The sequence below is a fragment of the Camelina sativa genome, chromosome 13 (genome assembly GCF_000633955.1).
Source record: "Camelina sativa cultivar DH55 chromosome 13, Cs, whole genome shotgun sequence".
In the NCBI taxonomy this organism is placed as follows: Eukaryota; Viridiplantae; Streptophyta; class Magnoliopsida; order Brassicales; family Brassicaceae; genus Camelina; species Camelina sativa.
The window spans coordinates 9,027,555-9,049,004 of NC_025697.1; the positions used below are offsets into that span (position 1 = coordinate 9,027,555).

The following is a 21,450-nucleotide window of genomic DNA, read 5'->3' on the forward strand; positions in this document are numbered from 1 at the left end:
CTGTCATATAAACAACGAATTCGATCAATCCCTAAAACTCCATTACCAAGACATTAAGGCAAAATCCAAAATAATTAACAATCCGATAAACTTATAACTCAGCTACAAACTTGCGGCTACAACAAACAGAATCGATTAAAAAAAAAAAACACAGGACGAACACCATCGGTACAGAATCGTGTAAGCAAGCAAGCGAGAAAACAAAGAAACGCAAACTCCGAAAGGTGTTGGCAAAAGAGAAGAAAATCGAAGAAGAAGAAAAAAATCAAACCTCCTGGCGATTTTCCTAGGGTCTTTCTCCATCTTCGCCGAGAGGTCATCCGTACAAGCACCAGGCGCCGAGAACAAAGACGAAGAAGAAGAAGAAGAAAACGAAGAGAAAGAGGAAGAAGAAGAAGAAGAGAGGTGAATGTCGGAAGAAGCATCGGCGTCACAGTCGAGTGACTGTGAGCCAAAATCGTCGCCGATTTCACAGTACGGCATGGTCAAAGAAGAAGGATGAAGAGGAGTGACAGCAGCAGCAAGAGTGGTGGTGGTGAGAGGAGGAATTGGGTGTATTTGCTGTTTTGGCTTTGTTGCCTCCTCCTCAGCGAAGAAATTACAATTTCCACGCTGCTTTTTCGCTTTTTTGTTTTTGTTTTTTTCTAAAAGCTTATTTTTCTCTCTTCTGTCTCGCTTCCCCAAAATCTTCGAGGGAGTGGTCGTCAAGCTCAAGTCAACAGGTTCACGCATAATTCACGATCTCACGTCGCTCTCTCTCTCCCCTTACTTATTAAGCTGGCTGATTTGATCATTTTGATTTTATCACAAAACAAAAATATATTAAAGGGTTTATTTTTTTTTAGCTTTGAGTTAGGAGAAAAAACCCTAAAAAATCGCCATTTATTTTTAATTTGGACGTTTAATATCTCGTGTTTTTTTATTGGAAGAAAAATACTTGGTCTATTTAAATTTGCCATAAAAAATATTCGTTTATATAAGTGTTAGTAGATTCATACTTACGGATTAACAGACGTTTATAAGCGTGATAGAATTATGTAACAGAGTTAAATTTTGAATCCACGTTTCTAAGTAAAATATATATGATTTTTCTACGCAGTATGATTTCGCAATCGAGTAGCAACATCACCACTATCACAATAGTGATAATAATCTTCATGTATATTTTGTCATTTTTGCTAAATACTCTTTAATTATTTTTATTTATATTTATCAATTCCGATATTTGATTTCATGATGTCATATGTTTTTATGTATTTCATAATGCCATATATTCTCATGTATTGTTATTTAACATCCAAAAGTAATATTGGTTTTGCTATAACTTTTAATCATACTTCTTAATTCAAATTAATAATCCGAATTAATGTTGCAAAATAAAATAGCATTTGTATTTCCTTTAAAATTGATGTGTAATTAAATCATTGTACTTTATTATTTAAAAATTAAAAGAAATTGATCCTTATTACTGAAGTTTTATTATAAACATATTTTTACATCTATTAAGTTTTTATACGTGGGTTAACAAAAATTTACAAAATAAAGTTATTTTTCTATTTTAAAAAGAAAAACACATCTTTAAAAATAATCTAAAGTAAGAAAGAAATTTTTGTCGATTATACTCTATAAGGATTATGTCGATTACTCTACACTATAAGGCTTCTTCAACAAGCCTAAAAATATTTTCTCAAAATTAATCCGATTATTTAGTTTTCAAAAGGAATTACTGAATATTATTTCATTATTAGATAATCTTTTATAGAAAAAACGTTTGATGCTCAAATCTTTGATTTGTTTAAGATTTTGGAAACAATATTGAAAATTTAATATTCTAAATATTAATAAACTTCATAAAAGAAAATTTAAATGCTTACGGTGTGATATGGCAGGTTTGAGTTTACATTAATATGATTTTTTTTACAAGTTGTCTACACAAAATATTTTAGTCTGAAATACAATGAATTAAACGAAAGATGTTATGCCATCATCATTTCATTATTTTCAATATTAGATAATCTTAAACAATCAAAATATAGTTATACAATTTTAAAATTAACAATCAAAATACAGTTATACAATTTTAAACAATAAACAAAACACACAAAATTGATAAATATAAGAAACTTAAAATTTAAAATTTTTAGTTAAAAATTTGTCTGGCTGTGTACCACGGGTTAAAATTTAGTTATTTTATAAAACCTGAGGAGTATCTTTTGTTTATCCAATTTTCATTTTTGATTTTTTTTTGTCTAAATATTGTGTTATCCAGATTTGATGTTGTCTATTTTTACTGTTTGTTGTGGTGATATTGTAAAAAAAACCACTTTTATAAGAGATATTTACCTAATTTTAAAATAAATAACGCGCCAAATTTTGAAAATGTATTCATATAACTAACACTAGTAGAAGAAAAACAATAACCCTCCAAATTTTATAATTGACTATATGCACATTTTAAATCCAAAAAAATAAAGTTTAAAATTGCATATACATAGGCAAAATGTGTAAGATAGGCTAAATATTTCAAAATGTCTTTCATTTCAAATAATTCATGGGTTAAATTCAATAGTTATGGTGATGTTACTATAAGTCATGGTCCATTTTTTTATCTTTGAAATAAATTACAACTCATAAATAGTTCGATCGATGTTCATTACGTATGATCACACAAAACATGGAGATTTCTTTTCTTCTTCTTCTCGTTCATGTTATTTAGTATTCACCATGTCTTTTCATCTTCTTTTGAATTTCATAATTCACATATCATATCATGAGTAGAAACATTGATTTTGTTTTCTTTTTGCATATTATTTTCCTTTTAAAAAGAAGAAATAATCTGGTGACCATTTCTTAATTCGTAGGGAAAGAAAAAGAAAGGATATGTTTGTTTCCTATTTCAATTTTATCATCCAAATATTTACCATTTAGAAGGAATGTTTATTCAAAATAGACCCACATACATTAATTATTTCTCAATATTATGTTTCTCTAATAAACAAAATGTTTTTCATCAACTTGGAAGATAAACAAAAAGGAAAAAAACTTACAATCATTTTTATTATTATATAATTTAAAATTGGTTTTATGATCAATATTGCATTTAGTTATAAGAAAACAATAGTATTTTATGATATATTTAAAGATATCATTTTGTAATTTTAGAAAATTGATATAACAGATTTTAGAAATTGATAACAATAGCTAAAATTGTAAAGATATTTTCAAGTAAAATCTATCTATATCTTATATATCTTATATATACATTTTTGGAGACATTTAGCAAATAAATCATGGAGTTGCAACCTATTTACAAGCATGCCATTAGCATTAATTATTAATTTGTTTTTATTTAATTAATTAATATTAAGTTTTGATTTTTGGATACAAGATTTCCTATTCGAATAAAATTTCCAAAACAATAGGAACCACTTCCTTTAACATTAAGTATTAAAATTATAATTAATTTAATTAATATTAAGTTTCCAATTTTACAAAACAATATTTTCTCCATACAAGCATTTCCTAAACGATCAGCCTAATCAATAAACGACAATGTTTTTAAAACCGGACCGGAAGGTGAACCAGAAGTCTTTCGGGTGCTGGTTCAATTAGTCATAACGGTTGAACCACGGGTGAATTAGTTTATTAGTTTGTTTACATTTTATGAATATAACATCTACTTTTCTATAAATATATGAACAAAACATACATAGTTAAGTATTAGCGGTCGATATAACATTCCTACTTTTAGTACACGTAGGAATTCTATACTACTAACAAAATACTTTCTAATTTCTATACTAACTAATATATCTATATTTGTAACCTATATATACATTTTTGGAGACATTTAGCAAATAAATCCTGGAGTTGCAACCTATTTACAAGCATGCCATTAGCATTAATTATTATTTTGTGATTATTTAATTAATTTATATTAAGTTTTGATTTTTGGAAACAAAATTTCCTATCCGAATAAAATTTCCAAAACAATAGGAATCACTCCCTTTAACATTAAGTATTAAAATTATAATTAATTTAGTTAATATTAAGTTTCCAATTTTACAAAACAATATTTTCTCCATACAGACATTTCCTAAACGATCGGCCTAATCAATAAACGACAATGTTTTTAAAACCAGACCGGAAGGTGAACCAGAAGTCTTTCGGGTTGCTGGTTCAATTAACCCGTGACGAATTAAATCGGTTATCGGGTTATCCCTATATAAGTAAAAGAGAAGTACAAAAATGCTTATGGGTCGGGTCAATTGCAGAAAATAACCCGAAATTAAAACTGTCGGATTCGGGTCAAAATAAATCCGTGAAGAATTAAATCGGTCATCGGGTTATCCCTATATAAGTAAAAGAGAAGTACAAAAATGCTTTTGGGTCGGGTCAATTGCAGAAATAACGCGAAATTAAAGCTGTCGGATTCGGGTCATAAGAAACCCGTGACAAATTAAATCGGTCATCGGGTTATCAAAAAAAAAAGATATTTCAATAAATAAAAATCATAAATGTAAAACATCAATAAATTTCTCACAAACCATTTCTAATGATTAATACATTAACTGCCTCCATAAATCTTTAACAAAATATTCTACATATGGCATATTGATTTCGAAAAGATTGTTCAGTCCTGAAATTTAGGAAACATATAAAGTTAAGTAATTATTTAGATTCATCGTATAAAATTTGCATTTATTAAAAGCTTAACAATAAAATCTAAATCAAATCAACATTATTTGTTATACCAACTTACAAAAATATTCCGTAAATTTAGGATATCGATTTTGTAAATAATCGAGATCTCAATCGTACTCTATCGAAAAGAAAAAAATATCTCACATCAGTTATAATTTTTTTACAAATGTTCAAACCAGGCCTCCAAACTTGAAAAATCTATATATAGTGTTTAATACAATTTTTTATTTGAGCATATTTAAAATATTATAAGATTTTAAAAAAAAATTAAAGATTTTTCAAGTTTAATTTAAAAATTTTAAAACTTTTAAAGTTTAATTATTTAAGATTAATAATTTTAAAACTTTTAAAGTTTAATAATTTTAAAATTTTTAATATTTAAGATTTTTTCAAGTTTAATTATTATTAATATTGAAACTTTTAAAGTTCTGAGCTTTTAAAAAGTTTTAAAATATTATAATATAGGAAACTAAGAAAATTAATATTATTAGTAAATCAAATGACGCTTCAATTTTGGAAAATTATTATAGAATAATATCTGATTACCAAATTGTTCCAAAATTTTAGTCTTTTATCGGAAATTTTAGTCTTTTATATGCTAAACAAACAAAATCCTAAAATATCATTTAGTTATAAAGATATCATATCTTTGCCAAATATTCTATCGCAAGTTTTCACCTAACTGTTAGTATTCTAATTGATTTCGAAAACAGAAATACCGTTAATCACTAAAAATATTTCCTTATATGAATATATTCAATATTAATACAAGATCGACACTCATTACTCACTATATAAAGCAATACATTTGGAAATCAATTGTTTCATTCCAACTTTTCTATGCTTTTATGAAGTTTTTATCTATGATTTTTTGTGTATATATTTTTTATTTTACAGGAACATCAAAAACATTGTCAATCTATCAAACAAACTCATAGGTATATGAACTATTTTACATTTTAGTAAATAATTTGACTTAATATAGAAACTATATTGTTTTATTTTCTGCAACTAATGTTATTTAAATATATTTAAATTTTCTGAACAAAAATACTTATATGTACATACTGATATATATATATATATATATATATATATATATATATATTTTAATTTATATTTTAACCAAATCGATGATTTTATATGTGAACACAAAGTTCTATCATTTAGCTTTTAGTTATGTTAATTACAATGCAACAATAATGAAATCATATAGATTTTAATATTAAAACTTATTTTTCCAATTTATAAGAATTTATTTTATATCTTAGAATTTATCAATTACTGTTATTTTGGAACCAATAATAATAATATGTAACTAAAGATCCTAAATATTTAGAAAATTTCATAATATTAATTAATCAATTTTTATTTATTCGGATGGTGAGTACAATAATTGTTTATATATATTTTTGTAAACAATAAATAAAATCGAAAATTAATACAAAATCACTATATTTTCCTAGAGTACATTCCTTAATCATTTTACTCACTACTAATACAAAATCATTATGGTTTGTCACATCATACATTACGAGTATGTAACTTTTACAAACAAAATATTTTTTATATTTTTTATGTATATTCCTATTTCTACTACCAAAATGATCAAATTGAATTATCTATTCATTTGTGTTGTTAGAATTTTCTCTAAACTTTTATATTTATTTTTAGGTATCAAAACTCATTATTTTTGACAAAAAAAACTCATTATATTACCATTTACTCACTTTTTTGTTTCCCTACTATTCTTTTATCCAACCTCATTACACAATTATATGATTTACAGTAAAAATAAAAATATAGCATATACCAATATATTAAAACCATATATATATATATATATATATCAATAAGTATTCCCCCGCGCTATAGCGCGGGTTCGATCCTAGTAGTTAAGTATTAGCGGTCGATATAACATTCCTACTTTTAGTACACGTAGGAATTCTATACTACTAACAAAATACTTTCTAATTTCTAAACTAACTAATATATCTATATTTGTAATATATATATACATGTTTGGAGACATTTAGCAAATAAATCCTAGAGTTGCAACATATTTACAAGCATGTCATTAACATTAATTATTAATTTGTTTTTATTTAATTAATTAATATTAAGTTTTGATTTTTGGAAACAAGATTTCCTATCCGAATAAAATTTCCAAAACAATAGGAACCACTCCCTTTAACATTAAATATTAAAATTATAATTAATTTAATTAATATTAAGTTTCCAATTTTACAAAACAATATTTTCTCCATACAGACATTTCCTAAACGGTCGGTCTAATCAATAAACGACAATATTTTAAAACCGGACCGGAAGGTGAACCAGAAGTCTTTCGGGTTGCTGGTTCAATTAGTCGGACCGGTTGAACCACAAGTGAATTAGTTTATTAGTTTGTTTACATTTTATGAATATAACATCTACTTTTCTATAAATATAAGAACAAAACATACATAGTTAAGTATTAGCGGTCGATATAACATTCCTACTTTTAGTACACGTAAGAATTCTATACTATTAACAAAATACTTTCTAATTTCTATACTAACTAATATATCTATATTTGTAAGGTTGTACATTTAAAAAAAATACAAATTAAACATTAGTTATATATGTAGTTAATTTATAAATTAAATAACATTCTGTTATAAAAAGATAGTCCAAAACCTTGAAATATATTTCTATACTATCAATTTTTGGTTTTTTTGACAATTTTTATATAAACTAGATATTTTCAGGTGATATCCAAAACCTTGAAATATATTTCGAGTTAAGATCGGATTTGATTGTTTTTAATTCAATTTTTTTTAAAAGAAGTCAATTCAAATTAATGATAATAATCATGAAGAAAAAAAAACCAAAAATTGAATTCATGAAAGAAAAAAAAAGACAATTCTAAATATCAAAACACCTTCACAAGCCGACAGTTCTGGACTTCCTAAAACATCAAATGACATCAAATTCAAAGTTAGAATCATATAATCTATCCAAACTAACATATGAAAATGAAAACTAATTATCTTGCAGTAGTGATTATAAAATTACTTGCAAAACTTGTAAATTGACTCAATCTATTGTTAAGGTCCTTAAGAAAATCTAACTTTGGATGATTTCGGGTATTTGTTTTGGGTGTTCGGATATATCCAATCGGGTTCGGGTACCCAATTCATTTACTAAAAGTATCCAATCAGATATTTTTAAGTTCGGGTTCAGGTTCGGATCGAGTATTTTAAATCGGATTTCGGGTTAGATTTTTGGGTTCGGATATTTTGCCCAGCCCTATTACGGGATAGTGAGATTCAATTAAACACAAAAAATAAAAGTGGATAAAACAAAACTAGTTAAAAAAGACTTCACTAGATAGATCGACGGCTAAGATTACACCAGAAATCAAAATAAAAAGAATTTTACTATTTTATTAATACAATAAGACATTAAGGGGGTGTATTCAACTTGACATTTTAAGTGATTGTGGATAAATCATATGTTATTCAATCATATATTTTAAAAAGTCTGTTAAAATTCACTGTTATTGAACTGATGATTTAAAAATCTACTTTAAAATGCACTGTTATTCAAAACAGTTTGTGAATTTAGATTTTAATGACTTTTAAGGATTCTAGAGGATTTGAGAAGATTTGTTTAGTTAAAAATACATAAATCTTTTGTATTCTTACACAAATCACTTAAAATGTCAAGTTAAATACATCTCCTACATCTCATGGTTTTAGACAGGATTTGAAAGAATTTTGCAATAAATCATATATTTCCCTAAAATCAACAAAATCATTTAAAATAAATCTCACTATTCAAATCACTTGGAATATTAGATTGAATACACTCCCAAGAGTGCAAATATATCTCACTATCTCAAATACGTACCTATATATATATACACACACAAACAACGAAACATAATAAGAAAAAACACGTTTGCTTCCTTTCTTCTTCCTTTTCCGAAGTACAATCTTGAGATATCTCTAAGTACCCACACATATTTTGCAGATATAAGTTTCATCATGCTCTATTCGCCTACGAAGCTGTTCTTGTTCTTCCTCTCGTGCATTGTGCTGTTGTCTGTCAAATACAACACTAGTGGCTTCGTCACCGCAGCAAATAGCATTGGCTTGAACTACGGCCTCCTCGGAGACAACCTCCCATCTCCGTCCAATGTTATCAAACTTTACAAGTTCATAGGTATTACTAAAATCAGAATCTTCGACCCGAACATGGAGGTCCTTAATGCTTTACGCGGCCACCGTGATATTGCAGTCACTGTTGGCGTTAGGGACCAGGACTTGGCTGCTCTTGCAGCTAGCGAAGAAGCTGTTAAGGGCTGGTTCGCGACCAACATCGAGCCTTACTTAGCCGACGTCAACATTGCAGCAATTACTGTTGGTAATGAAGTCATCCCCGGATCAATCGGTTCTCAAGTGCTTCCAGTCATGCAGTCTCTCACCAACCTAGTCAAGTCGAGGAATCTTCCAATCATAATAAGCACCGTGGTGGCTATGTCGAACCTTGAGCAGTCGTACCCACCTTCTGCAGGAATATTCACATCCCAAGCTCGTGAACAACTTGTTCCCGTGCTGAACCTATTGTCCCAAACAAGTTCGCCTATACTTGTAAACATTTACCCATACTTCCCTTACGCTTCCGACCCAGCAAATATTCGTCTCGACTATGCAACCTTCGCCACTGAAGATATCGTTGTCCAAGATGGACCATTGGGATATTCAAACATATTTGATGCAATGTTCGACGCATTTGTGTGGGCAATGGAGAAAGAAGGCGTTAAAGATTTACCCATGGTGGTGTCTGAAACCGGATGGCCATCCGCTGGGAACGGGGATTTAACTACGCCAGAAATCGCGGGTAATGGAAATTTTGTAAAGCATATAGCAAGTGGGAAAGGGACGCCTAAGAGACCTAACAATGGCATCGAGGGGTTTTTGTTTGCAACTTTTAACGAAAATCAGAAACCGGTCGGGACTGAACAAAATTTCGGGTTGTACAATCCTACTGATATGAAACCCATCTACGGGCTATTTTAAAGTGTGACTTTTAGACTTTCCCCACTCAATAACACATGCTAGCAATGAGATTGCTGAGATCTCTCGTAGCGGAACTTAATTGGCTTTTTAAATAATAAATTTGATTTTTTTAATTAAAAAAAAACAATTGCTCTGGTTTCGTAATTGTACTTTGTTTCTTCATCAATTAAACAAACACAATACAAGACTACAAGAGTTATGCCATATACTTTGCACTCTTCTATGTTTGTATATGTTTCCAAAACAACTTTGTTTTTTATGCGTTTGGATTGAGAAAAACCAAGGGTTTATCATATATTAAATAATTCAAAGAAACTGCATTTAGAGAAGTGGAGCGCGTGAATCTCGCTCATGGCAATTTCTCTCTCAAAAGTTTTTCTCTTCTGATCACAATCTCTTGCACCAACGGCGGATCTTCTCTCAATTCCGGTGACGATGAGGACCCTACGGCTCATGGTTCTTCATCCGCGACTCTGCATCTTCTCGGCGACACCATTGGAACAAGATCAAGGGAGCAGTGGAAGGGAGAAGCATCTGCGAGACTCCTCTGGTAAGAGCTCTACCGGCAGTGTAGCGACGCAGAGTGAAAGAAGGAGATTCACGGCGAGGAACGAGCGAGGAAGACAGTTAGATCTGGGGACCGGAGATTCTGGAGGTCTCGCGGAATCGGTTTCGATAGGGAAGGTAGACTCCGATCCGGCGAAGCTAAGCCACCGTCGAAGGTCTCTTCATCTACTTCCTATTGTCTTTCTCCCTCACGACTAAGCAAAAACTCTCCTCGACGACGACGAGCTCGATTCTCTTCCTCCTCCTCAACACGGCTCTACGGTGGCGGAATGGAAACAGATCTTGGATCACCATCTCCGTTCGGCTAGCGTCGTCCAAGCTTACCGGAAGTCCTGTTCCGGTAAGTATCCGCAGATCTGTTGGACGGCGGCTACAACGTGTATTACGTTTGTAGATTAGGGTTTTCAGCGATCGGTTTGTGAACCCGGTCGGTTTTGTATCTCAATGGTTTAGTTCAGTTTGATGTCATGGATCAGACCCTTAGGGGATTTTGTATGGGTCTAATCCGGAAATAGCCCATTCAGCATATATTTTTAATAGAATACTCTTTAACAAAAAAAACTGCATTTGTGTAGAGAAGAAAAATTATAACCATCTTGATTGCACAATAATATGTTTTTTATGATCACGAATAAATTCTTCCTATTTTGGAATTTTTTTTTTTGAAGAGATTTATTAACCTTTCTGATACTAAATATGCTATATATACTATATACAAATTTAAAAATTTATTACGATTAGACAGATGTTATGATTCGTTCACATCACTTTCCTTTTAATTAAACCCACCAAAAAATATTGTATAATGTTCATGAAAAAAAATGACATTTAGAAATGTTAAGTTGTGATATAACAATAATAAGTTTGTGAAATTATTTTTAAAAAAAATACAAGTGAACGATAAGATTTGAAGGTATTTTGTCTGAGTCTGACCCGTCTTAATCCGATTCGTCCCTTTTCTTTCATCTCCGAGTCAATTTTTGAATTCGTCAATCGTTCTTCTTCTTCGTCTTCTTCCTCTTGAGATTCCCCAGAAAAACCCTAGCTCTCTCTCTCATTTCCCCCTCCAAATCTCACCATTAATTTTATGCTAGGGGGAGCATAGAATCGAATCGAGTCCTCGTATACCAACAATCGTGATCGATCTGCGGAGGCTGAGAAACAAACAAAAATGTCATCGGAGATCGAGGTGGTTGAAGAAATCCAATCGAATCCGCAGGAGAATGGGGAATCGAGTTGTAAAGCGGTTGACGAGGAGAGTTTGAAGAACGATGTGTATACCGCTGCGGCTTATGGTGATTTGGAGAAGCTTCATAGATTGGTTGAGTGTGAGGGTTGTTCTGTTTCCGAGCCTGATGGTCTTGGCTACTATGCTCTTCAGTGGTCCGCCTTGAACAACCGCGTCGCCGTTGCCCAGTACATTATCGAGGTTACACAACAACAACTCCCCCAATCTTCTTTTTTTTTTTTCGCAAACAGGGTTTTGTGCTTTATTAAACGTTTTGTTTGTTGATGTTCTGGAGTCTCTGTTTACTACTCTTATGTAGTTGATTTTGTTGCCATGAGCTAAATTAGGTTTGAACTGTTGTGGTTCTGAAGTTTCTATTACTGATCCGTTTCGGTTCTGGTTTGCCAGCATGGTGGAGATGTAAATGCCACGGATCATACTGGACAGACTGCATTACATTGGAGTGCTGTTCGTGGTGCGATTCAAGTTGCAGAACTTTTACTACAAGAGGGAGCAAGGGTCGATGCAACGGATATGTATGGCTATCAGGTAGTTCTCTTATTTAACTACTTCGTATATTAAGGGAGGTTGTATAACTGGCACTCAGGTTCCATAGATATTGCTTGTCATTTTTTGGTTGCATTTTTCTAGTAAGATGAATGTGTTCTGAGGTTCATGTAGGTAAATCAACACTGCGTACTTTGTCACTTGTTTCTATGGGAAGAAGAGCATATGTTCAATCAACATTATGCATTAGAAAATGGCTTCATCTAAGTACCGATCCTACTTGTCTTTGGAACGATATTGAGCTGTCTCGTGACCCATTATTCAAAGCTTTATCTAAAACATAGAGAACTTTCGTTTAGCCGGGATATTAATCAGCTTTTAGAATGTTCATAGTGATTTCAATTTCATTTATAAATCTCAAAAGACCTTGTTTCTGCCATCTCCATACTCCATTTAAAGGTTGAAAAACTGAGTTCTTCTTTATTCTCAGAGTTTCTTGGTAAAGCTCGGATTATTCGTCAATGTTCTCCTCTGGATCCTACTAAATTTCCCTTTTTGTCTTGTTACGTTCTCAGTGGATGTATTTTAATAGCCAATTTAAACTGCTTGTAGCCAACACATGTCGCAGCACAGTATGGCCAGACTGCTTTTCTTTGTCACGTTGTCTCCAAGTGGAATGCTGATGCTGATGTGCCAGATAATGATGGAAGAAGCCCCTTGCATTGGTATGGTTGCCGCTAAGTGGAACACAAGCTCGCCTTCTTTGAACTGTTACTTATTAATTGATTTTTGGCTCCTTTCATTTTTACTTCTAAGTGTTTAGGCTTGCATGCTTATTTGGAGACTCGATAGTTGGTTTATTTGTTTCCTTACAATTTTTTCCTAGTTGCAAAATATGCTGGGTGGATTAAATTACTTTTTGTGATGAGGTGATAGTTCTCGAGTTTTTTTGTTACGAAGATTTGTGAAGTTTGTTGTACCGTTTTCTATTTAGATTCCAAGGATACATAGGTTATTTTCTTTCCCATATTTCTTACTGAGGGTTCGTTACTGTTACATGGATTATTCTGCAGCATTTTTTTTAGCTTGCTTAGGTGGACCTTTGAATTTTTATCCTTTGTTTTCAGAAGACGGTTCTAATTCGTCTTTATTTTATTCTCATAATTTGAGAAATTCAGGGCTGCATATAAAGGTTTTGCAGATTCTATTCGCCTACTTTTATTTCTGGATGCATATAGAGGACGGCAGGACAAAGAAGGTGGTTACAAACATAATTTTTCTTTGAAATCCCCTTATATATTTTTAGATTAACCAAAAATTTCTTACATCTTCTCCTTCGTATATCAGGTTGCACTCCTCTGCACTGGGCTGCCATCCGAGGTAATTTGGAGGCTTGCACTGTCTTGGTGCAGGCTGGAAAGAAAGAGGATTTGATGATTACTGACAAGACTGGGCTAACCCCTGCACAACTTGCTTCTGAAAAGAATCACAGACAAGTTTCTTTTTTCCTTGTAGGTATCTGTTTTACTTGTTTTTTGTGTAGCAATTTGTAGTCATACTGTTTATTTGATGCTTTCGTAGTGGCTGTACTGCTAGAAATAAGTGGTAGTTGGATCATTCTATTGGCCTGGATTTTTTTTGGCAGTTATGTGCATCTCATTTGACCTTTGCATACCTGGTGTAGTTAACTCTTCTTGTAGCTGTACTGTATGAGTTTCTCCAAGCCTGTAGAATTCCTTACCCATTCAAAATGAGCAGCATTATGCTTAAACTATTGAGAAAATTAGTTCTATACTGTGTCTGAATATCTGTCTTATCAACACTACTGTGCAGGGTAATGCTAGAAACCTGCTTGAAAAGCGTTGCGACGGAAGCACTCCCCTTGGAAAGTTGTCAAAGTTGGGACTCGCTCCAGTTCTTTGGATCATGATCCTGCTGCTTCTGCTCGTATATACAAATTCTGTTGTTTTGGGTATATCTTGGTCCTCGAATCTCGCATCATATCAAGCAACTGTTCTGTGCATGATTATCATTTTATGAACTCTTTGGCCATTGCAGCATCGAATCTGCCAAAGTTAACAACTGGAATTGGTTCGCTTGCATGGCTGGGTTTCCTTCTTGCAACTGCAGGACTATTTTTATTTTACCGCTGTAGCAGGTATAGGCTCACCCTGTCCTTCATCGATTTCCTTTTTGTATAAAGTCTGAAAGTACCAAGTCTGCTTTTTGTTATTGTCTGATTATTAGTATAGTGTATCTATGCAATACGTAAGTTGCTGATCCAGCTGGCGGTTGCAGATTAGGATTTTACATTATAGTATTCTAAAGCCAATTCTCTTGATGGTTTCTTTCATTTCACCTAGCCATTGCAGATTGGGATTTTAATTTTCTGTTGTGAACTCCTATTTTTCTCCATAGTGGTATAATAATACCTTTGTATCACAAGTAGCGGGTTTCCTTATTGTTTAATAATGTAATTTATATATTCTGCAGGAAGGATCCAGGTTACATCAGAATGAACATCCATGATCCGCAAACTATGAAAGATGATGTTAGTACTATTAGCTTCTTTAGTTCTCAAGTTTAAGTGACATATAGGTATGATTTCTAGTACGATTTTATGTTCAAGTGTCATTACTGGTTTTCTTACCCCTTTACAGGAACCACTGTTAAAAATAGAGCTAAACAACCCTGCTTTGCTTGCTGGGAATTGGACGCAACTCTGTGCAACATGCAAGGTACCTGCTCAAATTCTCTTTTATGTCGTTCTTAAATCGTAATAACAAATACTTAATCATGGATCTTACATCTTAAAATTTACTTCTTTTGGTCCGCTTTGTTTCATTTTATTCAGATTATCAGACCTCTTCGAGCTAAGCATTGTTCCACGTGTGATCGTTGTGTAGAGCAATTTGATCACCATTGTCCTTGGGTATCAAATTGTGTTGGAAAAGTAAGTACAGCTCCTGTCTTCCTATAATAGTTTTTGACATAAGTTGGCAAATTTGGGGTAGACGGATCAGGCTTTTGATAGTAACATTTTATATTACTAAATCTTTCTTATTCTTCCTTGTCTCTTTTGATGTGACATTACTTATTGTTCTTTTCGAAAAAGCTTAGACGATCTTAATTATTAGAGTGGTATACTTGTGTTGCATATTTGGGTATAGAGATCGCCGGAGATGTTTCTTGGTGTCATAGTACCTCTTCTATTCATTTTGGTTGCTAGTGGTTTGATTTCTTACACTGGCAGCACGAGCTTGATACTATTCTGTGATACTTATCTGTGGATTGTGCTTGTTTTCCATTAACCTATTTTGCAGAAAAACAAGTGGGAATTTTTCCTTTTTCTTCTACTTGAAGTTCTAGCGATGCTGATAACTGGTGGTGTTACTCTTGCAAGTACGTTTATAGTGGAGGATGCCCTTTATTTGTGATATATAAATTTAGAGAAAACTTTCGGATGAAAAATGTAAATGATATATACATGCAGGAGTCTTGAGTGACCCTTCAGCTCCATCTTCTTTTGGAGCATGGATGAGCCATGTCGCTACTAATCATGTGGGTGCTTTATCCTTTCTGCTGGTGGAATTCTGCCTCTTCTTTTCTGTTGCTGTCTTAACAGTTATACAAGCGTCACAAGTGAGTCCTCATTCCTTTTTCCGTATTTGCATGTCTTTGTTCCTCTTGTGGCCTAGATGGTTTAAGGACTCTGTTCGCTTCCCCAGATAATTCATCCGTAGAACTCCACAGCTAAAACTCACTAAGTAGACTAGATACATTTCATGGGGGAATGTTTTTCCTCATCCTGAAGGTTGATCCTTTCCCCTTAACCTTTACAGATATCAAGGAACATAACTACAAACGAAATGGCTAATGCCCTGCGGTACAGCTACCTAAGAGGTCCAGGTGGTCGCTTCAGGAATCCGTATGATCTAGGGTGCAGACGAAACTGCTCGGACTTTTTAGTAAAAGGTTATAACGAAGATATTGAGTGTCATGAAGAAGACGCAACACAGAGACAAGAGGGTATTAACATGATGCAAATGCAGCGGAATCCAGAACTTCAAAATGGCAATGGCCACGTCGCTATCAATGTTAACCCGGTACATAATTCACAGTCAACACATGGTCATTCTTCCAACTGCAGCCATAGCCATAATAGTAAGTCAAAGAGTGATAAAGTTCCTTTGGGGTTGGGACTTGGTCTTGCTCGCAACCCAACCCGACCTGTTGTACCTCCATGATAGGGGCTTGTCCCAAATGTTCTTTAAATGTGCATTTGTGTTGTAAGAAACACGTGTGTGCTGATACATTATCATTAACACAAGTAACTCAAGGTTCGAAACCATGGATTTCTTTTTTTCAGAATTAGATTGTTTCCATTTAGTTATTTCCTCTCTCTAGATTTAATCGAGGTCTTTTTAAGAAAAATTATATAGAGATGTTCTCTTATTGTAAGAGGCATCCAAACGGGAGAGCTTTTAGAGGTTTATCAGATTATTCCGTGGGGAGAGAACTTGTTCTTTCTTTGGGGTTTTTTTTTTTTTTTCTTGTTCTGTTTCAAGTTTTATAAAGATAGTTTCTTTGAAGTTACATCCCTGGTTTGTGGTTTTATTCTATCATGTGCTCTCTCGTCGAGTCATTGATGAGGTCAGTCTCTGATTTCAGGTGAAGATAGTAATAGATAACATAAATGGTTGTACATTATGTTTTACTGAACTGAAGCGTGGCTTTTTCAAATCATTATCCAAATTGCAAACTGATCGCAACAAACACATCATTACATTTTATATGTAACAACGAATTACAAGAAAATGACTGACTCCACACCAAAATCTTGTGGAAGTCATAAGAAAAGGAAAAAGAAGGTAAAACTCAAGTAGGTGTGTTGTGTATGAATGTCTCACGCCAAAGGAAATACGAGTCAAAAGACTCAAAACCAATGAATATAGTCACAAGACTCACACAACTCACCCTAAGACAGAAGAAGAAGAAGAATCTGCATGATATCTTTGCTTCTCTCCTCGCTAAATCAACCGTATGAATGTTACACAAACAAAATAGAACATATATATATGTCGTTTATATATGTTTCTTTCTCTCTACAAAAATCTGAGTTTGAAATCCTATACCACAAGACAAAACCTGCAAAGATAAATATGTGGTTAGATGAATTAAAACTCAAGTACCATCCAGAATGTGAACAATTCGTTTCAGGTCAAACAAAAAAAGCACTGCCTATAACAGTTGCAATTGGTAATATAATACTTAGAGAATACGGTTGCACAAAAAAAAAAAGAAAAAAAAAAAAGAGAATACGATGACAATGCAAGTTTGGTCAAAGTTATTTCATTGATCTTAAACCAATGCACATAAGGGTCAGACCTAACACTGACCAACAACACTCTTTGTATCTTAGACCTAACAATTCCGTGATAGTGTTATATATGTACCATGGTATGTACCTTTAAAATGAAGCTTGTTCAAGATAATGACCAAAGTCATTGTGTGCCACTTTAACCACGTTGAAGTCCTGTATTTGACATATGAAAAATATTTGCAGTCCTCCTGTTTAATATATCTTCCAACTGGTCTGAAGAGATCCCATTTCTCCATTGTTTTGCTTCATCTATCTCATTATATATATGTAATATCTCTTCCATGTGAAACCTTAGATCTGCAGCAATGATATAGGATCATATTGAACATCATGGGTTATGTTTTTCAAAATCAATATTGAGCTAGAGCAGGTAGTACCTCGTAATGTATTGCCGGCCACGTAGTCTTCACTTATTATCGCAACAACATCGTCCCTACAAGTTCCAGCTAACTCAAATTTCTCCATTGCAGCTTTTAAACTCTCTCGCCAGAATGGTTGGTCAAGTTTGTACTCCATGATAGATCTCTCGTAAAGTACAGCACACAATAAAATATCTACCATTGACTTTAACTTTAGCCTTCCTGCTACGTTTGCTGAGTTATCTTGAGTTGAGCTACCCGGCTTGGTTTCCAGATTTTTTAACACTTCAATAGAGATTTTGATATTGCTTTCGGCGCATTGATAAAACTGTACTACATCTGAATATGGCCATGTTTTCAAATCAAGTTGACTGACAAGCACATAGTACCATGAAAGTCTTGCTTCCTCAAACTGCTGCAGACCTACTGCCAGGAAGACTTCAAACAAATCCGACTTTATTTTCATGGCCTCTTTGTAATTTTCTTTTGCTTTTGTGTGATCCCTTTGAACGCATTCATAAGCAGTTTTGAGTTGTTCAGAGCCAGATTCTCCAGACACACCTCGTAGGAGGCTCAACCTTTTCCGTGCCCCTGACAAGTGCACATTTCCCAACTTTAACAATGATCGTGCTGCCACTTCTTGGAATTGCTGAGCTGCTTTGTCAAAAGGCCCTTGAGCTGCATCAGACATTACCACCTCCTCCATAGCTTCTGAATTGAGTTTCATCCCTAGTTCTTGAAGATTCAAGCATGTATCAGAATCAACGCCGGCCTGGATCTTAAAGAGCCGAGCAAATTCGATCATCCAATCCTCAACTTTACACGCACCTTTTCCATTTACCTTGGTCTTAAAAGAATCAGCGGATATTTTGAGTTTCTTCATCTCAACTAATCTTCCAAAAAAGGGATCCTGCTCAGGACTAACTTCCACTACATAAAATCTCATAGTGTTCAGTGCCCTTGCTGACACCTCACTCATTCTTAGCTCTTCATCTGTTGTAATTGTCACTAAATCTCCTTCTTGGTCCTTGTACTTAATATGAACTGCCCTTAAGCCAGGGAAACGCTCATGAACAACTTCCCTAAGTTGAAGAAGAGTGCAGTTTATCGGCACTTTAGCCAATCTTATGTCATCAGAGTATACGAATTTCACAGCCATGTTTACATTTTCACCACTTATCTCCAAAAGTTTCTCCTCAATTATTACTTTTTCCTGTTCCTTGCTCGTATCACTTCTCTTCTCCGACTGCTCGTTCCCTTTTACTTTCTTTTTATTCTGCTTATCGATAACCTTTTCCTTGCCCTCATCAGCTGCAAGATTGTTGTTATTCTTCTGCTTTGTCTCTACGTTATCGCCCTCGCTCTTCTCTTGCACTTGATTGCTCTTTTTAATTTTCTTCACTCGTGCCTTGCGAAGTTTAGCCCACAGTGCAGGGGAAGCCTCAACAGGTTCAACATAATCTGGAGGCAACTCTATCACGGAATCTTTGACCGTTAACCCTTTGCTCTCTAAAGTTCTCTTAAGCTTGTCAGAAATTTCAGATGCCATAGGATTCTTTGGATCCAGCTTCGAAACCATACAAACATCTTTCAACGCCAAATCCAACTTATTCAAAGCCTCATAACATCTAGCCCTCTTCAACAGTGCTTTGCTATAATCAGGAGTAACACTAAGTGCTAAATCACATTCATGAATGGCTTTGGCAAACTCGCCAGGTTCCAATTGCATATAACAAGAAGCCATATTAGCCCGAACATGAGAAACCTCTACATGATCCTTAGGGAGTATCTTGATTGCTTCACCATATTTAAACATTGCACCATAATAATCTCTCTTCTGAAACAGCTTGTTCCCTGCTTCTTTCAACCCTTGTGCTTTCAAAACAAAATCAAAAGTTTCAACCTTTGAACCATCATCCACTAACTGACTATGGCTAGTCTCAGCAGCATCTGTAGATTTCTCCTCAATCTGCTTCTCCATGGATTTCAAAACACAATCAAAAGTATCAACCTTTAAATCATCATTCACTGATTGACTTTGGCTAGTTTCAGCAGCGTCTGTAGATTTCTCTTCATTCTGCTTCTCCGTAGATTGCAAGACAAAATCAGAAGTATCAGCCTTTGAATCATCATCATCCACTGATTGACTTTGGCTAGTTTCAGCAGCATCTGTAGATTTCTCCTCATCCTGCTTCTCCATGGGTTTCAAAACACAATCAAAAGTTCCAACCTTTGGATCGTCATCCACTGATTGACTTTGGCTAGTTTCAGCAGCATCTGCAGTTTTTTCCTCATTCTGATTTTCCATGGCTTTCGAAACACAATCAAAAACTTCAACCTTTGAATCATCATCTGCTGATGGACTTTGGCTAGTTGCAGCAGCGTCTGTAAATCTCTCCTCATCGTGCTTCTCCATGGCTTTCGAAACAGAATCAAAAGTATCAATCTTTGAATCATCATCAACCACTAATTGACTTTGGCTAGTTTCAGCAGCATCTGTAGATATCTCCTCATTCTGTTTCTCCATGGCTTTCAAAACAGAATCAAAAACTTCAACCTTTGAATCATCATCATCCAGTAATTGACTTTGGCTAGTTTCAGAAGCATCTATAGATCTCTCCTCATCCTGCTTCTCCATTTCAAATCCCCCAGAAGCAAAACAACGAGAGAAAGATTCCAAATTTTTTTTACCAAGGATCGCTACTACATGAGAAGACGATTCTATGCCGGGGGATTCTAAGAGAAACTAACCAAACAGCTAATAGATATCACAAGGGTCTGGTAATAAAACAGTGCACACGATATATTAGAGTATATATAATTTACAAAAGCCCTAAGGGATTACAAAAGATAGATAGAACACGAAACGTGTGTCTGCCTCTTATGAATCGAGATCCCTAAACGGCAATTTCCCCTGGAGCTGTGTGTGGGAAGATTAAACGGGTTTTCTCGAGAAAGAGATTTGAAAATTTTGCGGAAAAAAATATGAGGGGAGGATGAAGAAGAAGACGATGTTAAAAAAGAAAATGAAAGAGGAAGAAGAAGATTGGACCATGTGGCTCTGCACATCTGTAACGAGGATAGCTTTGTCGTAAAGCCACGACGACTCGTTTCAGCCTCCAACCCCCCCATTTTTAATTTATACTAACATAACAATATATTTCATTAAAAATCTAGTAAATTCGGAAAAGGTATGACGAAGAAGAAGATAAATCGAATCAAATCCCACTTTGTTGACACGTGTCGAATCTTTACACTTTACAACGAATTAAATACTTCGGGAATGTTGTTTATTAATTCTGTTTTTGTTTATGATGACTCCATTAATTTTGTTTATGTGTACGTTAATGTTGTTGTTGTATGAATTATGATGATGTTAGAAAACGCTTTACAGTTTAAACCAAGAATTCATGTGTTCTATTTACTGTGATGGTCTTTATTTTTAATTTTTTTTCTTTTTCTAATGGTTAGTGATTGCCAAAGAGACCATCTTGTTACAAGTTTATGTGAAATAAAATGTGTAAAAAGTTCCAACACTTCTTGACTTCCAAGTTCCATATGTTTTTTTAAGATTAGCTTATGTTCTTGATCGGAATCTTATGTTTGAGAATATCAAGAATTTGTATTCAATTTATA

The 21,450-nt window shown here is 33.5% G+C and overlaps 4 protein-coding genes across 5 annotated transcripts in view; 2 read left to right on the top strand and 2 right to left on the bottom strand.

The window, feature by feature from the left end:
• Nucleotides 1-739, bottom strand: part of LOC104736107 (dicer-like protein 4) — a 10,575-nt gene extending 9,836 nt beyond the window's left edge. For both annotated transcript variants that reach the window (XM_019235097.1, XM_010456035.2), the window contains exon 1: nucleotides 272-739. In XM_019235097.1, coding sequence (XP_019090642.1) covers nucleotides 272-732 — 461 coding nt within the window. In that variant the 5' untranslated portion in view covers nucleotides 733-739. The remainder of the gene's footprint in view (nucleotides 1-271) is intronic.
• Nucleotides 8,736-9,770, top strand: LOC104736108 (probable glucan endo-1,3-beta-glucosidase BG4). Its single transcript, XM_010456036.1, has one exon. It carries the CDS (start codon nucleotides 8,736-8,738, stop codon nucleotides 9,768-9,770), a length of 1,035 nt encoding a protein of 344 aa, XP_010454338.1.
• Nucleotides 11,229-16,465, top strand: LOC104736109 (protein S-acyltransferase 24). Its single transcript, XM_010456037.2, has 13 exons — nucleotides 11,229-11,766; nucleotides 11,974-12,114; nucleotides 12,685-12,797; nucleotides 13,251-13,330; nucleotides 13,420-13,583; nucleotides 13,906-14,044; nucleotides 14,131-14,230; nucleotides 14,566-14,623; nucleotides 14,733-14,810; nucleotides 14,927-15,025; nucleotides 15,396-15,474; nucleotides 15,566-15,714; nucleotides 15,915-16,465. Exons 1-13 carry the CDS (start codon nucleotides 11,509-11,511, stop codon nucleotides 16,317-16,319), a joined length of 1,863 nt encoding a protein of 620 aa, XP_010454339.1. The 5' UTR covers nucleotides 11,229-11,508; the 3' UTR covers nucleotides 16,320-16,465.
• Nucleotides 16,836-20,937, bottom strand: LOC104736110. Its single transcript, XM_010456038.2, has 3 exons — nucleotides 17,833-20,937; nucleotides 17,541-17,752; nucleotides 16,836-17,220 (listed from the first exon to the last, which is right to left on the bottom strand). The coding sequence occupies exons 1-2, from the start codon at nucleotides 20,450-20,452 to the stop codon at nucleotides 17,592-17,594; spliced, it is 2,781 nt and encodes a 926-aa protein (XP_010454340.1). The 5' UTR covers nucleotides 20,453-20,937; the 3' UTR covers nucleotides 16,836-17,220; nucleotides 17,541-17,591.